The following is a 19,687-nucleotide window of genomic DNA, read 5'->3' on the forward strand; positions in this document are numbered from 1 at the left end:
TTTTTCCCTCGAAGCTCGAGTACAGCTATAGCTGTTTTGCTTCGTTCGTTGCGCCGTGACCAACAATGCCTTATACGTCATGCTGACCTGATGTAAAATGGCTAAAAGGTATTTGCAAAGAGGGAGTTGAGGTTTTCTTGTAATCGGGAATTTTATCGTCATCACGAAATGGAGCGTCGGTTTCGTTCTGCCCTAGAAGGCGACGTTTAAAGCCGGTTACGTGATTATGAGTTATGTGAAACACGCCTGCGCGGCGGGAGTAAGTTCTTTCCCGGTTTCAAGCTGGACCACTTCCAAGCATCCCTCTAACTTACTCTTCGTCTTATTACTCCATCAGCTCTCGCGGCTACTCTTCCAACGTTGTCTACTCTCAGCTCTCTCGCTGCCGTGCGGATATCACGAGACTGTCTATTTTTCCCCCGAAGTTTTTTGGCGGACGTGCAACTTCCTCCTACACAGTCTCTCGAGCTTCCTTTTTTCTTGGCTATTGTGCGCGGGAGAGGGTTTTTTGTTCCTTCTCGATGGCGCGTATTTTTCAAGAGTGTTGCGTGAGCTTCAGTCGTTCAATGAATTGCAATCGTAGAAAAATTAATTTTATGTCAAATCGATTATTTACAGAGGCAAAGCAGATCGATCTATTAGTTCTTGCTGATGGTCTCTTGGATCCAGTCGACGTGGGCGGATATACGGATGAAGATGGACGGGGTCGGGTTCTTCTCGCAGTCGGCTGCGAAACCGAAAGTGGCAACACCGACGATCTCGTCCTTCACGACGAAGGGGTTACCGGTGTCGTGCTGTTGACAAGTAAGTGGGACATTAGCTAATCCGTAAAATATTTGTCTAAAAATAGTAGCTTCCTTGGTCCCTATCGACAACTCACTAGGCAGTATCCCTGGTTGGTGGGAGTAGGTCCGGTGCAGAAGCGGGTCTCGTCGAGGAGGTTGATCTCTTCCTTCATGTCGCCCAAGTGCTCGTCGAGCAATTTGTCGCAGGCGTCGTAGGTGATGATAGGCAGGTCGACGGTTTGCAAAACTTGGGGGAACTGGGCGCTCATCATGTGTTTAAGGGATCCAAGTCCGGTGACGGTACCGTAGCCGGTTGGCTCGGAGCCGGCGCTCGGTAGGGCGATCGGTTTGACGTAGTCGTTGAACTCCAGAGGCGTCTCGAGCTTCAGGAGAGCGATGTCGTGGGGACCGGTGGGGCTGAAAATTCGTAAATTTGCGGAATAATTAATCGTTTTCAGATAGCGACTTTTGGACCGTTAATTCTCGCTGATAGCAAACTAAATGCACACACAGGATGTCATTAAAATACAGTTCATTTCAATTTCGCCCGCATTAAATGAATATCATTAAGCACATTATCGTCGTCCGTGAAATTAGCATGTGAATACGTGATTGAAATTAAGAATACGAAAGATTAAATTTTACGAAATTTTCGTAAAAAAACTAGCTTACTTTTCGAATTGGTATCCTGGATGAACGAAGCTAGCAACGATTCCCGACCTCTGTTGGGCGTCGGAGGTCCCCTTGTAGTAGATGTTTCCAGCCTGGACGAGTACATCGGCGTCTTTGTATTGGCCAACACAGTAGGCAGCCGTGAGAATCCACTGCTCATTGATGATGGCTCCACCGCAGTGCGTAATCGGGTAGTGATCGAGCGTGTGCTTGTTGTACAGGGATACGTAGTAGGGACGTTCGCCTAGTTCCACTGAGTGGCCACCAGCGATGCGGGGCACGCGGTGAGGACCTGTAAAAAATAAAAAATATTTTACGATTCTATGATACTGTGCTCTGATCGATGATCCAGTCGAAATCTCAATTATGGATCGGTAAGAGAAAGAAATCGGTACACACCTGCGGCTGTCGCTGCCACGAGACACAAAAGAACTGCCAGCTTCGACGACATGCTTCGAACTGATGAGGCAGCCAGTGGGTTAGGCTGTATATATATCACCAAAACAGTAGACCCGTTTGCCTTTCGTTTCGCGATCGTGTTTGTACAGCTGGAGTGCGACTACTGTCATGGCGCTTGGATTGCGGTTCTGCTAAATTATTATATCAGTGACGGTTAAGTAACGTATACAGCGCGTTGCGATTCTTATGCTAATGAAAAGTCAAGAGTATACAGAGGAATTGCTCTGTGATAATTTTTTGGGACAACAAATCTGACGAATTAATTTTTCCTCACCTGCGTGCGATTATGCAACGAGTGCAATGACAGGCTATATCGTCCGACTGAGCGCGTCAAATATTCAATTCCATCCCGCCTAATTTCGAAAGCTGCAGTACAGAAAAAAGAAAGCTCGTTAAACCCCGCGTGCTGTACTGTTCTTCCTAGCAATCGACAACCGGCTCTTCCGCATCGCATGCTTCCTCTCCAGGGCTACTTAAGCTCTCTCGTGTCTTTATGCGCTCGCAATCTTTTTGTTCGCCGACTCGCGAAACTCGAATCTATCTCTTGCGGCAGCAGCAGCGGCAGCTTCTTTTCTTCCATCGTGACCAGGGCGTCGTTCTTCTCTCCCACCCTCTCTCTCTCTCTCTCTTTCTCTCTCTCTCTCTCTCTCTCTCTCTCTCTCTCTCTCTCTCTCTCTCTCTCTGTTCCGCTATCTTTTGCCCTCCGTCTTTCATTAGTCACGTCTTCCGCCTTCGTCTTTTCACGGCGAAGCGTCGATTCTGCAACTGCACTCGCTAGAGACGGAGTGTACTTGTCGAAGTTGAGTCATGATGGGCTGATGCTGAGACGGAGGGACTGTTTGAAAAGGTGCTGGAGTAAATTGGATTCTTTTTTTCGACTCCCGACCTTTGGCTGAAGACGTTGAACGCTTTTTTTTGAATGTAATATGTAATAAACAATTGTTGGTTGTTGGGAAAATTTGTAGGTCACGATATTACACAACTCTTCGAGTGTCCTAAGAGTATAGTACCAGCACAAAATATCAACGGTCGGCGCAAGTAGCACACACAGATAAAGTAACAGTATACATAGGAACATGTAGGCAAACCGAACAGTATGTGGAAACAGACCAATAAAGTACACTGAGACATTTAATTATTTTTAGAGAAAATCTCCTAAACATACCGACTGTGTCATCAGATGCTTGCTAATTTCTAGAATTTCAAGCCCAATTAATAAACATCGCTCCCTCAAGCATAAGAAAATCATAATTAGCGCGGTTCACAATATATTGATTACGAAAGATATAACTACGTCAGTCTCGTATCGAAATTATCTAGAAATCATTGATAAAACCTCATTACCTTGCAAAAAACATCCAAAACATTCCTCTCGCGCACTGATAACAATACGATCACGAACTATACGTACTTTCCGCCTTATCTCGAAGCAACTACAAAATCAACATAAAATCCAGATGCTGCACCGTCGCCAGATATACCAGAATACTCCGGAATCAAGTCTCTCCGAGACAATTAATCGGGACGAGTTTCCGCAGCCCTGGATAAACCATCGTTGCAGAGCCACGAAGAGAGAGGAAAGTCGCGCGCGAGTGTCGTTATCCGCGGCTCTTGATTATCTCGCCGAGCGAATTATCGTTCAAAGCGGGCCGCGGATCTATTAACGAGCCCCGCTCTCGGAGCCGAGCCGATAAAGAGAGCGGAATCGCGAACCGAACTTCGCCGAAGGATGAAGAGTGGAGGAATAACAAGAATGTGGATCGTTGATCGTTGAGACTAAGAGGATGAGGTGCAGCAGAAAGAGGTGTTATTGTGATTCGAAGATGATTTTCGTTGGCTAATCTTTATGTTGACTCGGATAATTGGAAAATCGAAATTCAGATGCGATGTTTGTCATCGATCTGTGAGTAAATTTTATCTGCCTCGATCAATATTTGTATTGTTGTAGCTCGGCTAGTGGTAAGGCACACAATTGTTCGATCAGTTTTAACTAGTAAACTTTTCATTACCCCATAATCGACACTCAACGCGCTCTCGACGCAATAATCCTTCCTTATATTTATCTCCGCCCGTAATAGAAGCCCATCGAGCCTAATTTGTCTCAAAAATAAAACCTCCTAACCGCGTGCACTTCCTCCTGCCGAAGAGACATTAAAAACCCATTCCCAATTAAACAGACAGGCTCGAAGCTCCTCCTCGAAGAAAAAACACTCGGGAAGCACGTACCTCGGCAGCAGCCGTTCCTCATCCAAAAATACATATACAAGCGTGTCTACAGCCCTGTATAGCGTACCGGCGGCAGAGGAAAAAGTCGTGGATGTACGTCTCATCGAATTTCGCTGGGACGCCGCTGTCGGTGTCAGTCTTGGCGTATATAAACGAGCAGCGGTATCGATGCTGTGTACGCGCCGTCTGCGACTCGGTGCAACCGCACGAAAACATCGGGATATCTATTTTTGCCGAAGAGGAGGAAGATGGGAAGCTGCGACGAGTAAAAATGTGTATAGGTGTGCGCGGGCCATGTGGTTTTCGAGCGAGAGATTCCGTGATATGCGAGTGAACTGAATTTTTGAGAAAATTGATCCTCGTCAATTTCAATCTAGTAAACACTGCAGCTGAAGCAATCAACCCTTCGCAAAGAACCAAAACGCCAATATCTAAAAATCCCATCCAAATACACGGCTGTTTTCTTTCTCGCATCAAGCCGAAGCACGCAGCAGCGTCAAACATTGAACCCTCTTCCCTTCTCGCATCTCCGATTCTCCGATCCGACAGCTTCCAAGCCCACGGGCATCGCGGAGACACACGCTCCGCTCCCGCCCTTCACGACGACTCTCCAACATACGTCCTTATATTCCACCTATTCCACTTATGCGCTCGGGGAGAGAGAAACATCGTGAGAAAGTCGTGCGCAGGAGTCGTGGGTACAACGATAATACTCACGCAGTAGTGTGCGGGGGAGGACGACGAGTGTCGCGGTGCGGTATAAATTCAATTCGAGACGATATCTCGGGGAATTATGGCCGGGTATAAAGCAGAGCCGATTTTTACGCTGCTGCTGCTGCCTTCCTCGTTTGTTTCGAGAGAGAGACGTTGTATCGTGGGATTTACGACGCGACCTGTTTGCGCTCTGTGTGCCGCGCGTAAACTGCGGATTTGCGATGCTGAAATAGCATTGCCTGTGTGCGGCTTATTTATTGGATTATTGGAAGTAAATTGCGCTCGCAGCCACCGCACCGTCAAGGTGTTGGATTGGCTGTTTGATGTTTGAATATGACGATATTTTTTTCCGTTTTTCCTTCGCCCAGTGCGTATGTAAATTGACCACCGCGACGAAACACACGAGCGGGTATTTCCATTTTATTCGCGGAGGCGGAAAACAGGATTGTCGAGAGGGGAAATCAATGCGTGGTTTCTGCGCGCGTGCACTCGAAAATTATTTGAGTGCTCTTTCGGCTTTTTGGAAGCTGACCTCCGTTTCGCTTTGATACGGTTTGTTGTATGTACGCCGAACGCGCGGCTTTTTTAAAGCAATTAGGGAAAAGATCTAAATGCTGTAATGGCTTTCGGTACCTTTTTGGGAGCGATCAAAGGAATAACGTTTACTGAGAAAAACACACACACACTCGACCGCCGCTAACAGCAGCTGGCTTTGGTCAATAGAGACGCAGGCGTCAGCGATTCCTTAATGAATGAGGCGCGGTCAATCAGCTGACGCAGCCTGTACACGTCGTCGTAGTGTGGGGCACACAAAGGAGCGCGAAATTTCAGCGGTCATGTTTTATGCATAAGTTCACGCGCGCGAGAGAGAAAAAGGAAGCGCGAAAAGCCGACGGAGCTGTTCGGACCATAGGGGAACGCGTACGGAGGTGATATTAGCATCTCGTGAGAAATCGTCGGAGTTGGATTAGCTTCTGAAATTTTATTACGACTCCGTTCCCCGGCAGAAGAATTGACTCGGTGATGGAGGATTGTGTTTGAAAGTTGAAATTTTTGTTGTTGTTGATCTGTATATCACTTTTTCTCGTCGGAGATGGATGAGCTCTCGAGAGTATTAACAGCTCTCGTAACGCAGTGAGGTACGAAAGCGGTAGGCGAATTGATCGCGTCGAGCCTATACACAAAAGCGAGCGCACACATCCTTACATGCGATCGATCCGCGAAGAGGAAGCGCAAACTAGAGATTAGCCGGAGTTTCGAGGGTAACTGAACGATTAAGTAGTCGTGCGACGATTACGCCCCACTTATGGTCGTGTGCGATCTGATTAGCCGGGCGGATAATGGCTCGTCGCGTTGCATCCCTGCAAGATGCACTGCAGCTGCGAGGACGCGTTTGTGCGTATAGTCGCTGCTTTCTCTTGAGATGTGTAGGTGGAAGGGCTTACGGTTGCGGCTCTCTGACTCTTGTTGCTTAAGTAGTATATAGTAATCTTATCAGCAACTGCTGATTGATTTCGCTCTCGCTGAATAAAGAAATTTCACATTCGGCGCTATTACCAACCGGCCCTCATTGACCTCGCTGATTCGATCGATCCACCTTTCACATAACGAGCAACATCCGAGCAACGTACGCGTCGTGTCCAGCACTTCGTCGTCATCATCAGCAACGACGCATTCAAGATCCCGCGTCGACCTGTGCTCTCTCCCCCCAGGCGACGCTATTCACATCATCGCGCACTCGTGTAGTCCCCGCTGGTGTCCTTTATTGCACCTCCAGTTCGTCGCTGTCCGACAACTTTCATTAGGCCGAGGCCTCGTTCTTCCCATACACACCAGTGCTGCTGTAGTCGCACTGCGCCGACAGCGGGAAAAGAGCTTAATTAAGCCAGACGCTTTTCCGCTGTCGTCGTCGTCGTTGGGAAATTAAGCCCGACCATGCAAATCAAGCGCCTGGATTAGTTTTTTCAAAGTTCGCCGGGGATTGCGAATTTTTCGATGTATATGGCGCACACGCGTGATTTATCGGTCGGAATTTTTTGACTCTATAGCGACGATGGTCATTAGAAAAGTTGGCTTTACGATTTCGCGTAACATAGATCCAGAGCGCGCGAGTATGTGTGGCACGACGAAATTGTAACGAAAAGTTTGAATCAACCGACGGCGACGCTGGAGATGCAGAGTAAACAGATAGATATATAGGATTCCACGAATGAAATGTGTGCTGCCCCGTTATTTTGATTGTACGTGCGTCGGTCAACTTTTCCCGCGGGCAATTAATATTTTTCTTTCCCCTTTATCAGCCTGCCTGCGTGTGTTTGTCGCAGCGAATATTTTCTCGATAATGCGATCGGTTTCGCGTTTTTTAATATTACCCGGAATGTTTTCAGGGATTCGTTAGAAAGTAAGGTCGCCTGTCGTTCTGTATATCTAGGAATAGACAAAGCAAAAAGCTCGACGAAAAATTGCCGAACTATTATATCTCGCATAGGAAAAAAATAATTGATGGCTCTTCTCGGCCGCGTCATTTGTTGCCGCGTCCTCCCGAATAGTCTTGGAAGAAGAAGACGACGAAATCTCGGGACCTCGTTATCGAGGGGACATCCTTTTTCCGTCGCACATGCTAAATGCTTTCACGTGTCTCTCCCTCGCTCTCTTGGCCGAGGAAAAACTCCGGGAAGAAAATGAGTGGAGGCAGCCGAGCTCCGAGACAGCGATGGATTTTCTTTAAGATTTCGGGAGACACTTTCCTTTCATTGCCGCGTCGGCTCATTGTCGGCCTGAAGTCAAATCGTTTGCGGCCGCGAATATCCCCGGCGATAATTATTTTTCGGCGCGAAACTTTCGGGTCTCTGTCATTATTTCGCGGCTGTATTGTCCCTGGACTTTCTAACGATACGGCTTTTGATTTAAAAAAGTGGCGCGAGTTTTGAATACAAGAAAATTATAATAATAAATTGAGGCAACACCGCGCGTTAATTACGTAAACAAGCTCGTGGCGCGAATGGAAGAAGAAGGACAAGAGAAAAGCGCAACACACTCACACGTGCAAAGAGAGGGACGAGAGAGAGAGAGAGAAAGAGACACTCAATTTGTTTGGATATTCTCGTATAGTACAAACCCGACGCCAGATGCCTAATTGCCGACTTGACCCGGAACGCGCGCGCCGCTGCTGGATATGCTTCTATTTTAGTGCGCGCGCGCGTCGACTCTCTTTTTTCCGTCTACGGCTGACGCGGGGAACTGGAGAGACACGAGGTGTAGGACCTCTCGGCTTTGTCTTCGGCAAATCATCGCTGCCAGCTTTGATACCGTTACGTCGATATAATTAACCCCTGTGAAATTTATCCGAGCAGAGCAAATCAACATCGTATAGGTACACACAAGCATCCGAGCGACCGAGTAATTTGTGAAGGGCCAGCGGTCGAGTCGACTGTGTGCTCGCAGTAGGACTGATTCTGATTTGTCACCCGAGCGTTAATCATCGACGACTAAGACGAATATCGACGAACCGTAAGCGTTATCACTCGCGTCTGGCTCTCTCACTCTCTCTCTCTCTCTCTCTCTCTCTCTCTCTCTCTGTTATATATATATAGCTCCTTCTTATCGGCGAGTATATAGACAAATCGTTTCCGGGATTAGAGACGTGCGGCGCTCGGTGTTTCCTGGATCCGACCGCGAGACTGACGACTATTGAGTTCGGACTGTATACTGTTCCGGGGGTGATGGAGTTTTCGAGGTGTCGAGAGATTTTTGATTCATTACGTGAAAATAAAGTGTTTGAATTATGAAACGTTATGAAAATCGAATCAAATACAGCAATCCGAGCACGTAATCAAAACCAACATCAAAAATTCAATCTTATGTAACGTAAACTCGCGGTATGGTTTGATTAATTGAATTGCATGGAATTGTGTACGTGTAGTACACGTTAAATATGCATACGAGAATCAGAAGCCAACAAACTCGTGTATTTTACAGAATATTCCTGGAAATGATACATATAGCTGAATGAATATTATTTTATATTCGTTATCAAAAATCTATCAGTAAGAAGCGCATAGCTTCAAGCAGCTTCACTGACACCACACTCGTTAAACATAATAAAGAGATGCTCGCGAGGCCCAAACCCATCGCAGCGCAAAGCGCCGGATTCGTAAAAATAGACGGAGCCAAGGGTTATTCTCGTAAATTCTCGGTGCCCGCGAGGTGTACACTCTTTTTTATTCCCTTCCCCCGCTCCCTCCCTTTCTTATTTCATTTTTTCCATCCCACCGGAGCAAGATTAATGTCTCGATGCTTATCCTCTCGTTAGGGTTAGAGCATCGATCACACTGACTCGCGGCTTCTATATAATTTAGTTTGGCGCTGCGCCGCTGACTTTTTTTCTGCACCTCTCTCTAGTGCCACGATTTTTCATTGTTTAGCTCTGCGCGAGACTTGATTTTTCAAACGCTGGGAGATTTTTTTTCCGTCTGCTTTGCCGCAGTGCGCGCGCGTGTATACTGGAATGAAATATTCGTCGTTTACTATTGTCGGCCGATTTAATTGTTGGCATTTGAAATGTTTTCTTTTTTCAGGCGGCAGGCGTGATTGCTCGGTTATGGATAATTGCACCGCATAATTGGAAAGTGCTTTCGGTGCAGAGTTTAATTAAGAAAATCCAAGGGTGAAGTTGTCTTACTGCCTCCGGAGTTGATTTAATTATAAACTAAAGGGTTATAAATGTATCAACACTTTAAAGCTCTATTCGATGATACAACTCTTCCAGTGTATTTTCAATTGGCAATATCCCACCCTCTTCTTCAAACATCTCGACAAATTCTTCCGCTTCGATTCCAAGCTCCGAAAAAAATCGTTCCCTCTCGCCGAGTCTCAAGTTTCCATTTCCTGGCTTAATAGTGCAGCACCAGGCCATTTCTAGCTCTCTCACTCTTCCCGGCGATCTTCTTGTGAGTCCGTCCGACTGCGCGCTATGGTTTCGCGCGAAACTCGAGATACTGTGCGGACCGGAACGGATTTTGGCCTGTTTAATTGTCGGAGGAGTTTTTCGACTTTTGTTATTCTATTCGTGATCGCGTGTGGTAATATCGCCAAAATTGGAAGAATGATGAGTTGCGTCGTAAATATTCAATAGCCAATTTAAAAAAATAAGCTCACCTCCCGCCAAAAAAGAGACTATAGCAAAAATCGATAAAGAAAAACGTATACACAGCATGCGATGCGTGTAGAGGGTACATAATTTATTAAAAAAGCATCGATAGAGGGCATCGGTGCGGCGAAGTATACACGCTCTGCCAAAAGAAGATAAAAGGCGCAATTTATCTAATGGAATACGGCTCTTGCAGACCTGCTGCTTCTCGTACGCGCTTCTCTCTCTCTCTCTCTCTCTCTCTCTCTCTCTCTCTCTCTCTCTCTCTGATAAGCGAAAAAACCTCGTGAACTTATCAACACGGCGCGTCTCTCGATCAAAGTGTGTACGTATACGCATCGGTTCTTTTTTTCACTCAAGCTATTTTCGTGTATGCTACATCTACGAGTGCACGTGTGTGTCCGTTTAGCTTATTCGATTCATGGCTGCTTTTTTAGTACACATATCGAACATTGATTGCGCGGGACTTTCGAGGCGTACATATTCCGCGAGTACGAGTGATTGGTGTATACGTATGGAATTTTCGGGAATATCGTTAGTTATTGTTGAATGAAAAGCTGCGCGTTTATTTACAAGAGAGACTACGTTACAGCAGGTTGTATTGCAGTGCAAATACATAGGTACGGGTGGATTTTTACCGATATGGATAGATGAAATGGTATAATTTGATCATGGCTCAGACTGACTGCAATCAATTTCGTTTGTTTTCGAAACAATGTGCCGAGAATATGGGATATTATTTTGATCTCTTTGTTTCGTCTTCTACGCTTTTCGAATTCTCGAAGAATAATTGGCGTAAATGTTCACTTCGCGTTTTCGTTGTTTTTAGATACTCTTCAATGGAGTAGAATAAAATAGAATGAAAGAACGGAGCTCATTCGAGCAACACGAAAAAAGATACTGGTTAACGAGTGAAGAGATGTTAACAATATCGAAGTAACTGTATGTAAAAGTCTATTAATAGAAAATTAAAACCGAATTACATCCCGCGCACATGCCCCCATTACGCGCAGTCCCTTTCAACCGAGAAAAAGAGAAAAGAACGAGATGAATAAAAGAGAAACGAGGCAGAGAGAGAGAGAGAGAGAGAGAGAGAGAGAGAGAGAGAGAGAGAGAGAGAGAGAGAGCGCATGTACGTAATAACCTCGCGCACACATCCAACGAAAGCAGCTTTTCAAGTCGTTCGTCCTTTAATCGCGTTTCCCTCTGCAGCTGCTGACCTTACATGCGTAAAAGGCGGCTTTTCATTAGAGCCTCTCCGTCGAGGCTCTTAGGATTGCGCGTCTGCAAAGAGTCTTTGCACGCCGTTATATTAACTCCTCGTTAGGCTAATTTTAACGCGACTAGTTTGCCGGGTAATTATTGCCTGACTTGGAGCTATCCAAGAATATAAGGAACGTCGATGATCGTGTCGAGGAAATGCCTTTTCAACGCGTTATCTATACACAAAGCGCCTGTATGAATTACGACTAGCTGAATAAACAAGTCGAGTGTTTACCGGCGTATTTTTCAGCGCGCTTGCATACACGCGAGGAAAGTCGGAGTTTTATCTCGCCGGTTAATAGTATGCTAATTGTCCAGCGCGGCTTGCTTGGAAATCGATAGACCGTCCGTGCCGATTAAAAACGAGCCACGTAAAAACTGCTCGGCGGTATATTCGTCTCGAAAGCAGCGCATCTAATTAAAAGGAAGCTTTTACAACGCGTGTGCGGAGATATCGAATTTCAGAACGCCCGCGCGATTTGAATTTCAAATTCCAGTATAGCATCGGCTTGGATGTTTTCGAATCGAATACATAAGAATATTCGTCGCGGCTTCGAGAAAAAAACTCTCAACCCTTTGAGGTTCGCGTCGATAAAAGGCGGTGGCGGCGGCGACGTGCCTATTTCGGCGTTAATTGCAGCGGTGGCCGTCGATGCTTGTATAGGCGATAAATCTCGTCCCGCGCGGCGGTGGGTCGGTCAAGCCTTTTTTTCGGCTTTCTCGACGTGGAATCGTTCGCGCCCTCTCGCGAGAGAACTGCGGAGTCATCTTCGAGGAGATTGGCTGTGAGGGTGATGCGAGTTTTTTTTTGGGGGGGGGGGCGTTTTGTCTGCTGAGATGTGTGATTTGTAATGGCAGATAAGAGCTTGGGTTTTTTTGGGGAGGACTGATTGGGCGTTTAGTGGGCTTTGTGTTGTACGCTTTTGTGACGTTCGAGTTTGGGCGCCAGAATTATTTCTTCAGTTATTAAAATCGAGGCGAACTCGCTCCATAGACCATTCAACGGAGTTTAATTTTTACCGAAGCAACAGCCGTTACATCGCTAGGCCGTTAAAATAACGGCCATAAATACTCGCGAACGCTCCGATAAACAAGAGCAGCAGTGGAATCCCAAAATGCCCGGGATCGATCCCTTTTTCCCCATGAAAAAATCAAGACGACTTCTCTCGCAGCCCGTCTACATCCATGATACAGATGTCTCTCTCTCTCTCTCTCTCTCTCTCTCTCTCTCTCTCTCTCTCTCTCTCCTTTCTCTCGAGAATCAATAAGACACGAATGATTTCATCCCGACATATCGCGAGGGCATTATTCATCAACGCAAAGATGTCTATACACACACAGAGGCAGAGCGTTTTCTCTCTCTGCTTCATAAATAAAACATCGACGACGCTGTCGTCGAATTGTGCGGCCGTTGAATATTTATTTCGGTGAGCGCGGATGCATCGCGCGCGGCAACATCTGGATTATCGTATATACCAGCTATATACCGTCCCTTCGCCCGTTTTATGCGACGGAGGAAGAAGGAGGAGAGGCCAAAAGCTGCGTTTTTAATTAAAGCTTTTATGATTTTCGAGCGAATTGGTAAAGCTCGTAGGGGCCTGGTCGGTTTTACGACGTTAATCATTGCGCCATCTGCTGGTTGATGTTGTGGTTATGGTTTAAAAAATCATTTTTAACATCGACCACTTCACAGCCACGTGAAAACTGTAGCGATTCAAATCAACGCAGTATTCACCTTCCGTAAAACGACTCCCCAGTCCCATCCATAAAAATTAAAGCATCCCCCAGCATTTGTACCAGTCGACTCGCGCAGCGTGAAAGAAAACGCAGCTTCGCGGAAGAAAGCGAGCAGCCGAGTTCTTTCAACCGCCCCCCCCCCCCGTCGCGTTTATTCAACAGCCGCGAGTTTTCCGTACCGCGTTGCTTGCGTTTCATTATTTCTTCCTACCTGTGGCAAAGCGAAAAGGCCAGATAAGATCGGACGCTAATCGCGACGTGTACATATACATAGTAGATGCGAAGCTTTGCGTTGTTGTCAAAGAGCTGCTTATCTGATTCGCACATGTGGAGTGAAAAGAGTTCAGTGCCGCAGTATATTTGTAGTTAATTAAAATGATAAGTAAGATTGCATCGCTTCGACTATCAAGTTTTATTTTTAGTCCACCTTATTATGACTCTGGCTACAACTAAATGGTCGGAGAACTGGTTTTATACGTTATCGAAAATACTTTTCTCTCTTCCGTTTTTTTGCTGGAGCATAGAGAACGCATAATAATCCGACAACTCGGTTTTTAATTTGAAAGGCGTTTTTACAGCATTTTTTGTCAGCGGAAAATAATGAAGATTGCGCCGTCGTTGCATCTCGCTTCTTTCCAATATTTACGTACCCGTAATTGAATGACAAAATACGATATAAAATATTGTCGCGCGCGCTTTTTCAACATTGACAAAACTTTCCATGAAACCCATCGCAAGATTAAAGAGCATTTCGCGGAATTCAATACACATAAACAAACTATAAATGAAGTTTAGCGCAAAAAAAGCCTCGATTCGTATTAATACACTCGTGGATAATTCAGTCGCTCGGCTCGAAAATTCTCGCAACTCCGCGGCGTGTTATATCCCGTAGCGGTGGCAAAACTAATAAAGCACGTGCTCGGCAAGAAGAACTACGCTAAAACTCGCCTGTAATATGCAAAGAAGACCGTACGCGCTAGAAAACCAAGCCTTAATTACACGAGGCGCGAAATTACCTCGCGCGCCGCGTTAAGTAATGAAAAAGATTCCGAGGATGCGCGCAAGCTCGCGTGAGCCGCCAATGTCTTCCTGACGCGCGGTAAATACAAAGCCCGCGCTCCGATAGCTCCGACGGTTCTTTGACGGGTGGGCTACGGGATGATAACGACCTTGGCTAATTTCCGTTATGCTGCACTGCTCTACGCTGCGATGAGTTATGGAATTTAATATTTATCGAGAATCCGCTTTTTTACGCTAGATAATGAGATCGAGAAGCACAGAGTGAGATGTTTTCGAGCGTCGTGTAATTGAAGACGCGCTTATTATTCGTCCGATAACGAGCGATGCATCAAGGCTCGCCTACTATACTCCCGTGACAAACTCATTACGCGCGAGAGCTGAACAAATTACTCGCGCGATAACGAGTCGATTCGTCAGCGGTTATTCTTCATCCGCTTGGATAATTCAGATTACACGCACGCGACGTAATTGCCAGTGTGTGTAAACTGCCTCTGCTGAGTACGTATAACGTATAGGGCTGTGAAAAGCGGTGAGGTTAGCGCTGATTAAACGGAATTGAGATGTCATTTATGTTCTCTTTTACAGAAATAATATCGCTATACTCGCATTTCTCTTATTCGTCGAGTCTCAGACAAACGCAGGCGGCCTTGAGCTCGACCTCGAACCTCCATTTCCGAGGACCTCCCCCTCAGAGTCATTAGCGGGCGCATATTTCGAGAAACACACGCAGAGGCCACTTCATCGGAACGATGTCCAGAGGATATAATAGTCGTAACGGCTGCTAATCGAGATTTTGACGTGCGCACAACACACTCGGCTAGAAAGTAGGTCACCGGAGACGAATCCATTTCTTCGTTTGACAAACGCACGCATACATCCGACGACGATTAATTCACGAGGTACAGCACGAATCAGGCGCATAATGCGTCGGTGCAGAACGTCGTTAATCTACATCATGTAAGAACGGTACATTAACGGCGGAGGAAAAAAAATAGCGTAGACTCTCCTTCTTCGGTGTAAACAACGAGTGAATACCACGCAAGAATGATAGGGAAGTTGATCGAGCAAAAAATCGTGGCCTTTACGGATTCATAGAGTTTCGTAATACGAAAGTCACAAAAAGAGCGAAAAACGCGCCAATTAAAAATTCAATCTCCCTTCCGCAACGATACCTCCTAAAAATCTAGCACCTAAAGCAAAAAACGACACCGACACGCGGGTGAGAACGAGAACGTTTGCATTAATTCGACCGTCGTCCACGGCATCGACGAAGCTTCGTCCAGTCGTACAATACACCCGGAGCTCGTGCTCTCGACCATGTAAGCACGATAAGGACGCGATTACTGGCCTTGTATTATACTTCCCTTCCGCTCTTTCTCTCTCTCTCTCTCTCTCTCCGCGGCTGTCGGTGCGGTGCACGCGACGAGCTAGCGGAGGAAAATAAAAGGACGAATGGGCCGCAGATTGCGCTCGAGCGCGGAAAAAATAAAAAGAGCCGTGGCGTCGTTGCACACGTGCGCGCGGCGTATCTGCGATGTCCGCTGAAAAAGGGCGCTCCGGAGAATACACCGGTACACGCTCTGCGGAATCGGATACGCGGCTGTGGAGACCCGCTGGGATGGAAAACAGTTTTATTTTTTTTTTGATTATGATAAATCGGCCAACATTCGAACGCTGGAGTCGAACAATTCGCGAGAAAAGAAGTAGCAACAAAAAAAAAAGGATAAAAGCTCGACGAACTCAAAGTCCACCAATTCGCAGGAGCACTCAACGCTGTATACGCCAGTCGAGCTTTCTCTCTCTTCGTCGGTTTAATCGAATTCCCATCGATTTGTCGTCCGCGGGAAAACGTGACGGAAATCCAGCCGCGTCGGAGAGGCAAAACGGACGTGTAGTGGAAAAATAAACCGACGGAGAGGAGGCGGCAAAATGTTACGAGAAAGACGCTCTTGTAGCTTGTGTGTATATATATATAGGTATACGCGGGTGCGGTGGGACAATCGATTGGTGTGAGATTCTGATGGAAAATAGTCGCGAGAAAAGAGGGCAGATTGCAGTCGCGCGGCGAAACGCATGCGGAATGAGACGCTGCCGATGGAGATGTCCTCGATGGGTTGCTGACGTAAGGGACTTTTTTTTGTGGTTGAGCTTTTCTTCGGGTGTAGTGTACCGTTAGAGTTTGATACCTTGATTAATTTTTCATCATCGAAAGCAGCGACCAATTCCGTTTCATAACGACTCGAAACTTATGCGCGCAAACTGCCACTTCGCGACAAAGGTGAGCGAATCCATATATATCTATAGAGGCCAAAAGGCACAGCTGTTATCTCGAACGACGTGCCTCTCGATATTTCCAATATCTTCCCAGGCATACCTATAGACACCGCTTCCTTTTCTCGCTTGCCTCTTTTTCCGTCCTCGACACGTCGAGCGACTGTCGATCAAATGACTGTTTACTAATCGTCGTGTCCGATGTGTATAGATATAGAGGAATTTCGAAGCGGAGGGAAATTTAAATGAAAATTTTCGTTCCCCGGTTATTAATTTTCCTGTCGCCGTGTGCCGGGACTCGGATGTAGCTTATGCAGTGGGCGACGCTCGCTCGTATTGCGTTACAGTAGGAGGACAGGCTCTCGTATTTTGCGCGCGATGGAACGTTATTAGAGTTTATATTAGTTTATGGTAAGCCGGTGCGGACTACTGCTTCTGCGCGTGTGATTAATGCGCTCGGACGAGTAGGACTTGTTTTAATTATATGCTATATATATCATATTATGAGGAATACGTGCTATTGGTAAGATAAATATTTTATTTTTTTTTTAATTTTTTTTTTCAAGTTTAACAATGATTCACGTATAAAGTATAGAAAAGCAAATACAGAAAGATCGGATCGATAAATAATTACACACATAGGCGGTGAAACGCTGCGGCATACCTATATGGAGAAGCAGCAGCAGCAGTGTCGTCTATCTCATTGGCCTAAGTAACGGCAAACGAGGAAGTAACCGCATGACTTGTCCCATGCTGGGACACGTGTACGCGTGACTAGAGAAGAGCGAGAGAGAGAGAGAGAGAGAGAGAGAGAGAGAGAGAGAGAGAGAGAGAGAGAGAGAGAGAGAGAGAGATGGCTTGTAACGCGATAGCTCGTTGTATACTGTATACATACCGACAACTCGCGGAACTTCTCTCTGTCTCTCTCTCTCTCTCTCTCTCTCTCTCTCTCTCTCTCTCTCTCTCTCTCTCTCTCTCTCGCTTTCTCTTTATTCTGCACGTCGTATGGAACGATGCGGTATTAGTCTCGCAGTCGAGATGTGTGTTGCCGCGTGAAGGTCTGATTCCGTATGGTCGAGCGTGACTTATTGTCGTAAGTAGGACTGTTTCTTTCTCGGATTCGAGAGCTACAGCTTAGTAAATTTAAAAATCAAAATTCGTCCCTGTCACGTACGTTCGCACCTACGCGTGAAACGCGCTCGGATGAGTAATCGTCGTCTTCGAATTATGAATGGAATGAAGAGCCTTATACTTACGCGAGTCTAATGGCTTCCGATGCTGTGCAGAGTAAACACGAAACATAATATATGAACTGCTCCGCGCGCGAGATCGTCTAAGCGACCGCGAAAGCGCCAGACAGAGAGTCTCTCAAGGGCAGAGCGAGCAGTAAAAAAGCGCGCAAACTCGTGGAAGCGAATAAGCGGAACGTGGCGAAGGCTTTCGTGGAATACAAACCGATTCGTGCCGTCGTCGTGACTTCGGGTACACTTCGCCAGTGGGAGTTTTATTGGAGCGTGCCGTCGTCGATCCATCGGCTGTTCTGGAGAGATATCGATCGAGATTTTCAACGATCGCGACAAATTGTTTTGCGCTGCTTTTCTTGCGACTGTTAGCTCATTTTATTCTCTGCTTCGATCGCACCTCTGCAAACGTTTCCGAACCACTTATAAACTCGCCGAACGCCGATAAATCAGTCCGAATCCGTTCGCTTCCAGATGATTCATAAATTTCGAAGCGCCTCTTCATCCGCACACACCCTCGCCTCGCGCGATTCTAGAATAACGCAATTTACCTCTCTCTCTCTCTCTCTCTCTCTCTCTCTTCTGCAACTTTGATACCACCTCGCGCCGCTCGTAGATTCATCAGGACTTTCTCCCTCCCCTAAAAGCTGCAACGATTTAAATAATTCCCTGCAGGCATAGACCCAAGATACACCCACACAGAACCAAATATACCTCAGGGCCCGTGTTCAGACAAAATGCGATCGGTCCTCGGATAAACACGCGGCTCTCAGCAGCTATAGCAGACACCGGTTGAATAAAACAAGCTCGCGCGCGCTTTTCAGCGCGATCAATGTTTCAGAGCCGTTAGCGCGAGCGGCGATGGATTGCGAGCTCGCGAGTGCATTATTGAGCCTCGCCCGAGGAGCTCCACGCGCGCGTGGTTGAAAAATTGAGGTTTTTTTTATTAAAAAAAAAAAGGAAGAAAATTTTTTTCCCTCCAGCTACTGCAAAGCGTCCGTGTCAATCAATCAATTCGCGAGGTTTTATTGATGCGCCTCTGCGAAAGCCGGACTCGCGATTGATGTCGGGGTGGGCTGTATCCGCGGGGAGATTCGAGGAAAACAGGATTCATTTTTTGAGCTTCGGAGAAAGAGAGCGGCGTTTGTTTCAACTGGCGAGTGGTGTAGTATACGGTTACTATTTTTCCCGGAAAATTCGCAACGCTTATCACGGCGAGCAAATTGGGAAGCACGACGAGCTGTTCGAGTAAAGCGAGAAAACAGTAGGAAGCCGGATCAATTGTAGCCACAGATGATTGAGTCGACGGAAATGAAAAATTCATCCGGATTCCCCATTCTCGCCGTTACATCGAATCTTCAGTAAAATTCAAACGTTACTCAAGAGCCTAATCCAACTGAAGTATAAACACTTCATTAGACACCCGAAGCAGCTCGCTCGATGATTTTATTACAAATTCTCTCAGCTCGCAAATCTCCCGCATCGCATAGCTATTCCCGAGCTGAAGATCACGAAAAGCGCCGCCGACTTTACGCCGTTCTGGCTTTAAATATGCACCTAGACTCGCTCGGCCATTAAAATCCCATAAAGCTGAGAGCGCGCGAGGCGTCGGAACTTGATATAACGCCATCAATATACGAGAAGGGAAATTCGTAGGGAGTTTCCCCAGAAGCCTCGCGCTCGCACGCATACGTGAATGAACGAGAGGTAGATTGATGACCCGACACCGCGAGAGGCTGGGAATCAAGTACAGCGACTGGGTTTTATGCCTTCGTGTGTATTGTTGACCGATTGATTGACTCATACCGGAGAGATCGAGGGGTTACGAATAACGAAATCGCCTCGGCTGTTTGTTATTCGTTGATTAAAATTTATAACCGGTGAAATACAACGCAAACATCGAGTTAATTTTTGCGATGAGGAAAGAGAAAGAACTCGAAATCCAGTCCATTACGATGTACCGATCAAAGATACGACCCGAAACTCGGCGTCAAAATATTTTCCATCGGTCATCACAGGATTAGTCGAGTGTATAATCTCGCGGCAAAGACGAGCCGAGTACATATACAACGTCCACTGTGGTTTTTGTACAGACTTAATCCGGATTAACGGTCCTCCGGGATTTTTCGTCCATCGATATACGCTGTGGG

General features: G+C 46.5%; 1 protein-coding gene across 3 annotated transcripts; it reads right to left on the reverse strand.

The window, feature by feature from the left end:
• Positions 1-571: 571 nt before the first annotated feature.
• LOC107980874 (trypsin-6-like) lies at positions 572-17,696 on the reverse strand. 3 transcript variants are annotated; one of them, XM_031926299.1, is made up of 6 exons: positions 17,553-17,696; positions 2,191-2,282; positions 1,857-2,044; positions 1,458-1,749; positions 881-1,202; positions 572-794 (listed from the first exon to the last, which is right to left on the reverse strand). In XM_031926299.1, exons 3-6 carry the CDS (start codon positions 1,906-1,908, stop codon positions 639-641), a joined length of 822 nt encoding a protein of 273 aa, XP_031782159.1. In that variant the 5' UTR covers positions 1,909-2,044; positions 2,191-2,282; positions 17,553-17,696; the 3' UTR covers positions 572-638. The 3 variants fall into 3 exon arrangements, with proteins under 3 accessions (XP_031782159.1, XP_031782158.1, XP_031782160.1); XM_031926298.1 differs by having other exon boundaries at positions 1,857-2,047; XM_031926300.1 differs by lacking the exon at positions 2,191-2,282 and having other exon boundaries at positions 1,857-2,047.
• Between the last annotated feature and the right edge of the window lie 1,991 nt (positions 17,697-19,687).

This window comes from Nasonia vitripennis, chromosome 3 (assembly GCF_009193385.2).
Source record: "Nasonia vitripennis strain AsymCx chromosome 3, Nvit_psr_1.1, whole genome shotgun sequence".
NCBI lineage: Eukaryota > Metazoa > Arthropoda > Insecta > Hymenoptera > Pteromalidae > Nasonia > Nasonia vitripennis.

Bases quoted from the DNA above. Each gene is read 5' to 3' on its own strand.
- LOC107980874 (XM_031926300.1), bottom strand. From the start codon at position 1,908: ATGTCGTCGAAGCTGGCAGTTCTTTTGTGTCTCGTGGCAGCGACAGCC. The intron at 1,750-1,856 runs GTGTGTACCGAT...TATTTTTTACAG, and splicing joins CGTGGCAGCGACAGCCGCAG to GTCCTCACCGCGTGCCCCGC. The intron at 795-880 runs GTGAGTTGTCGA...ACTTGTCAACAG, and splicing joins CCAACCAGGGATACTGCCTA to CACGACACCGGTAACCCCTT.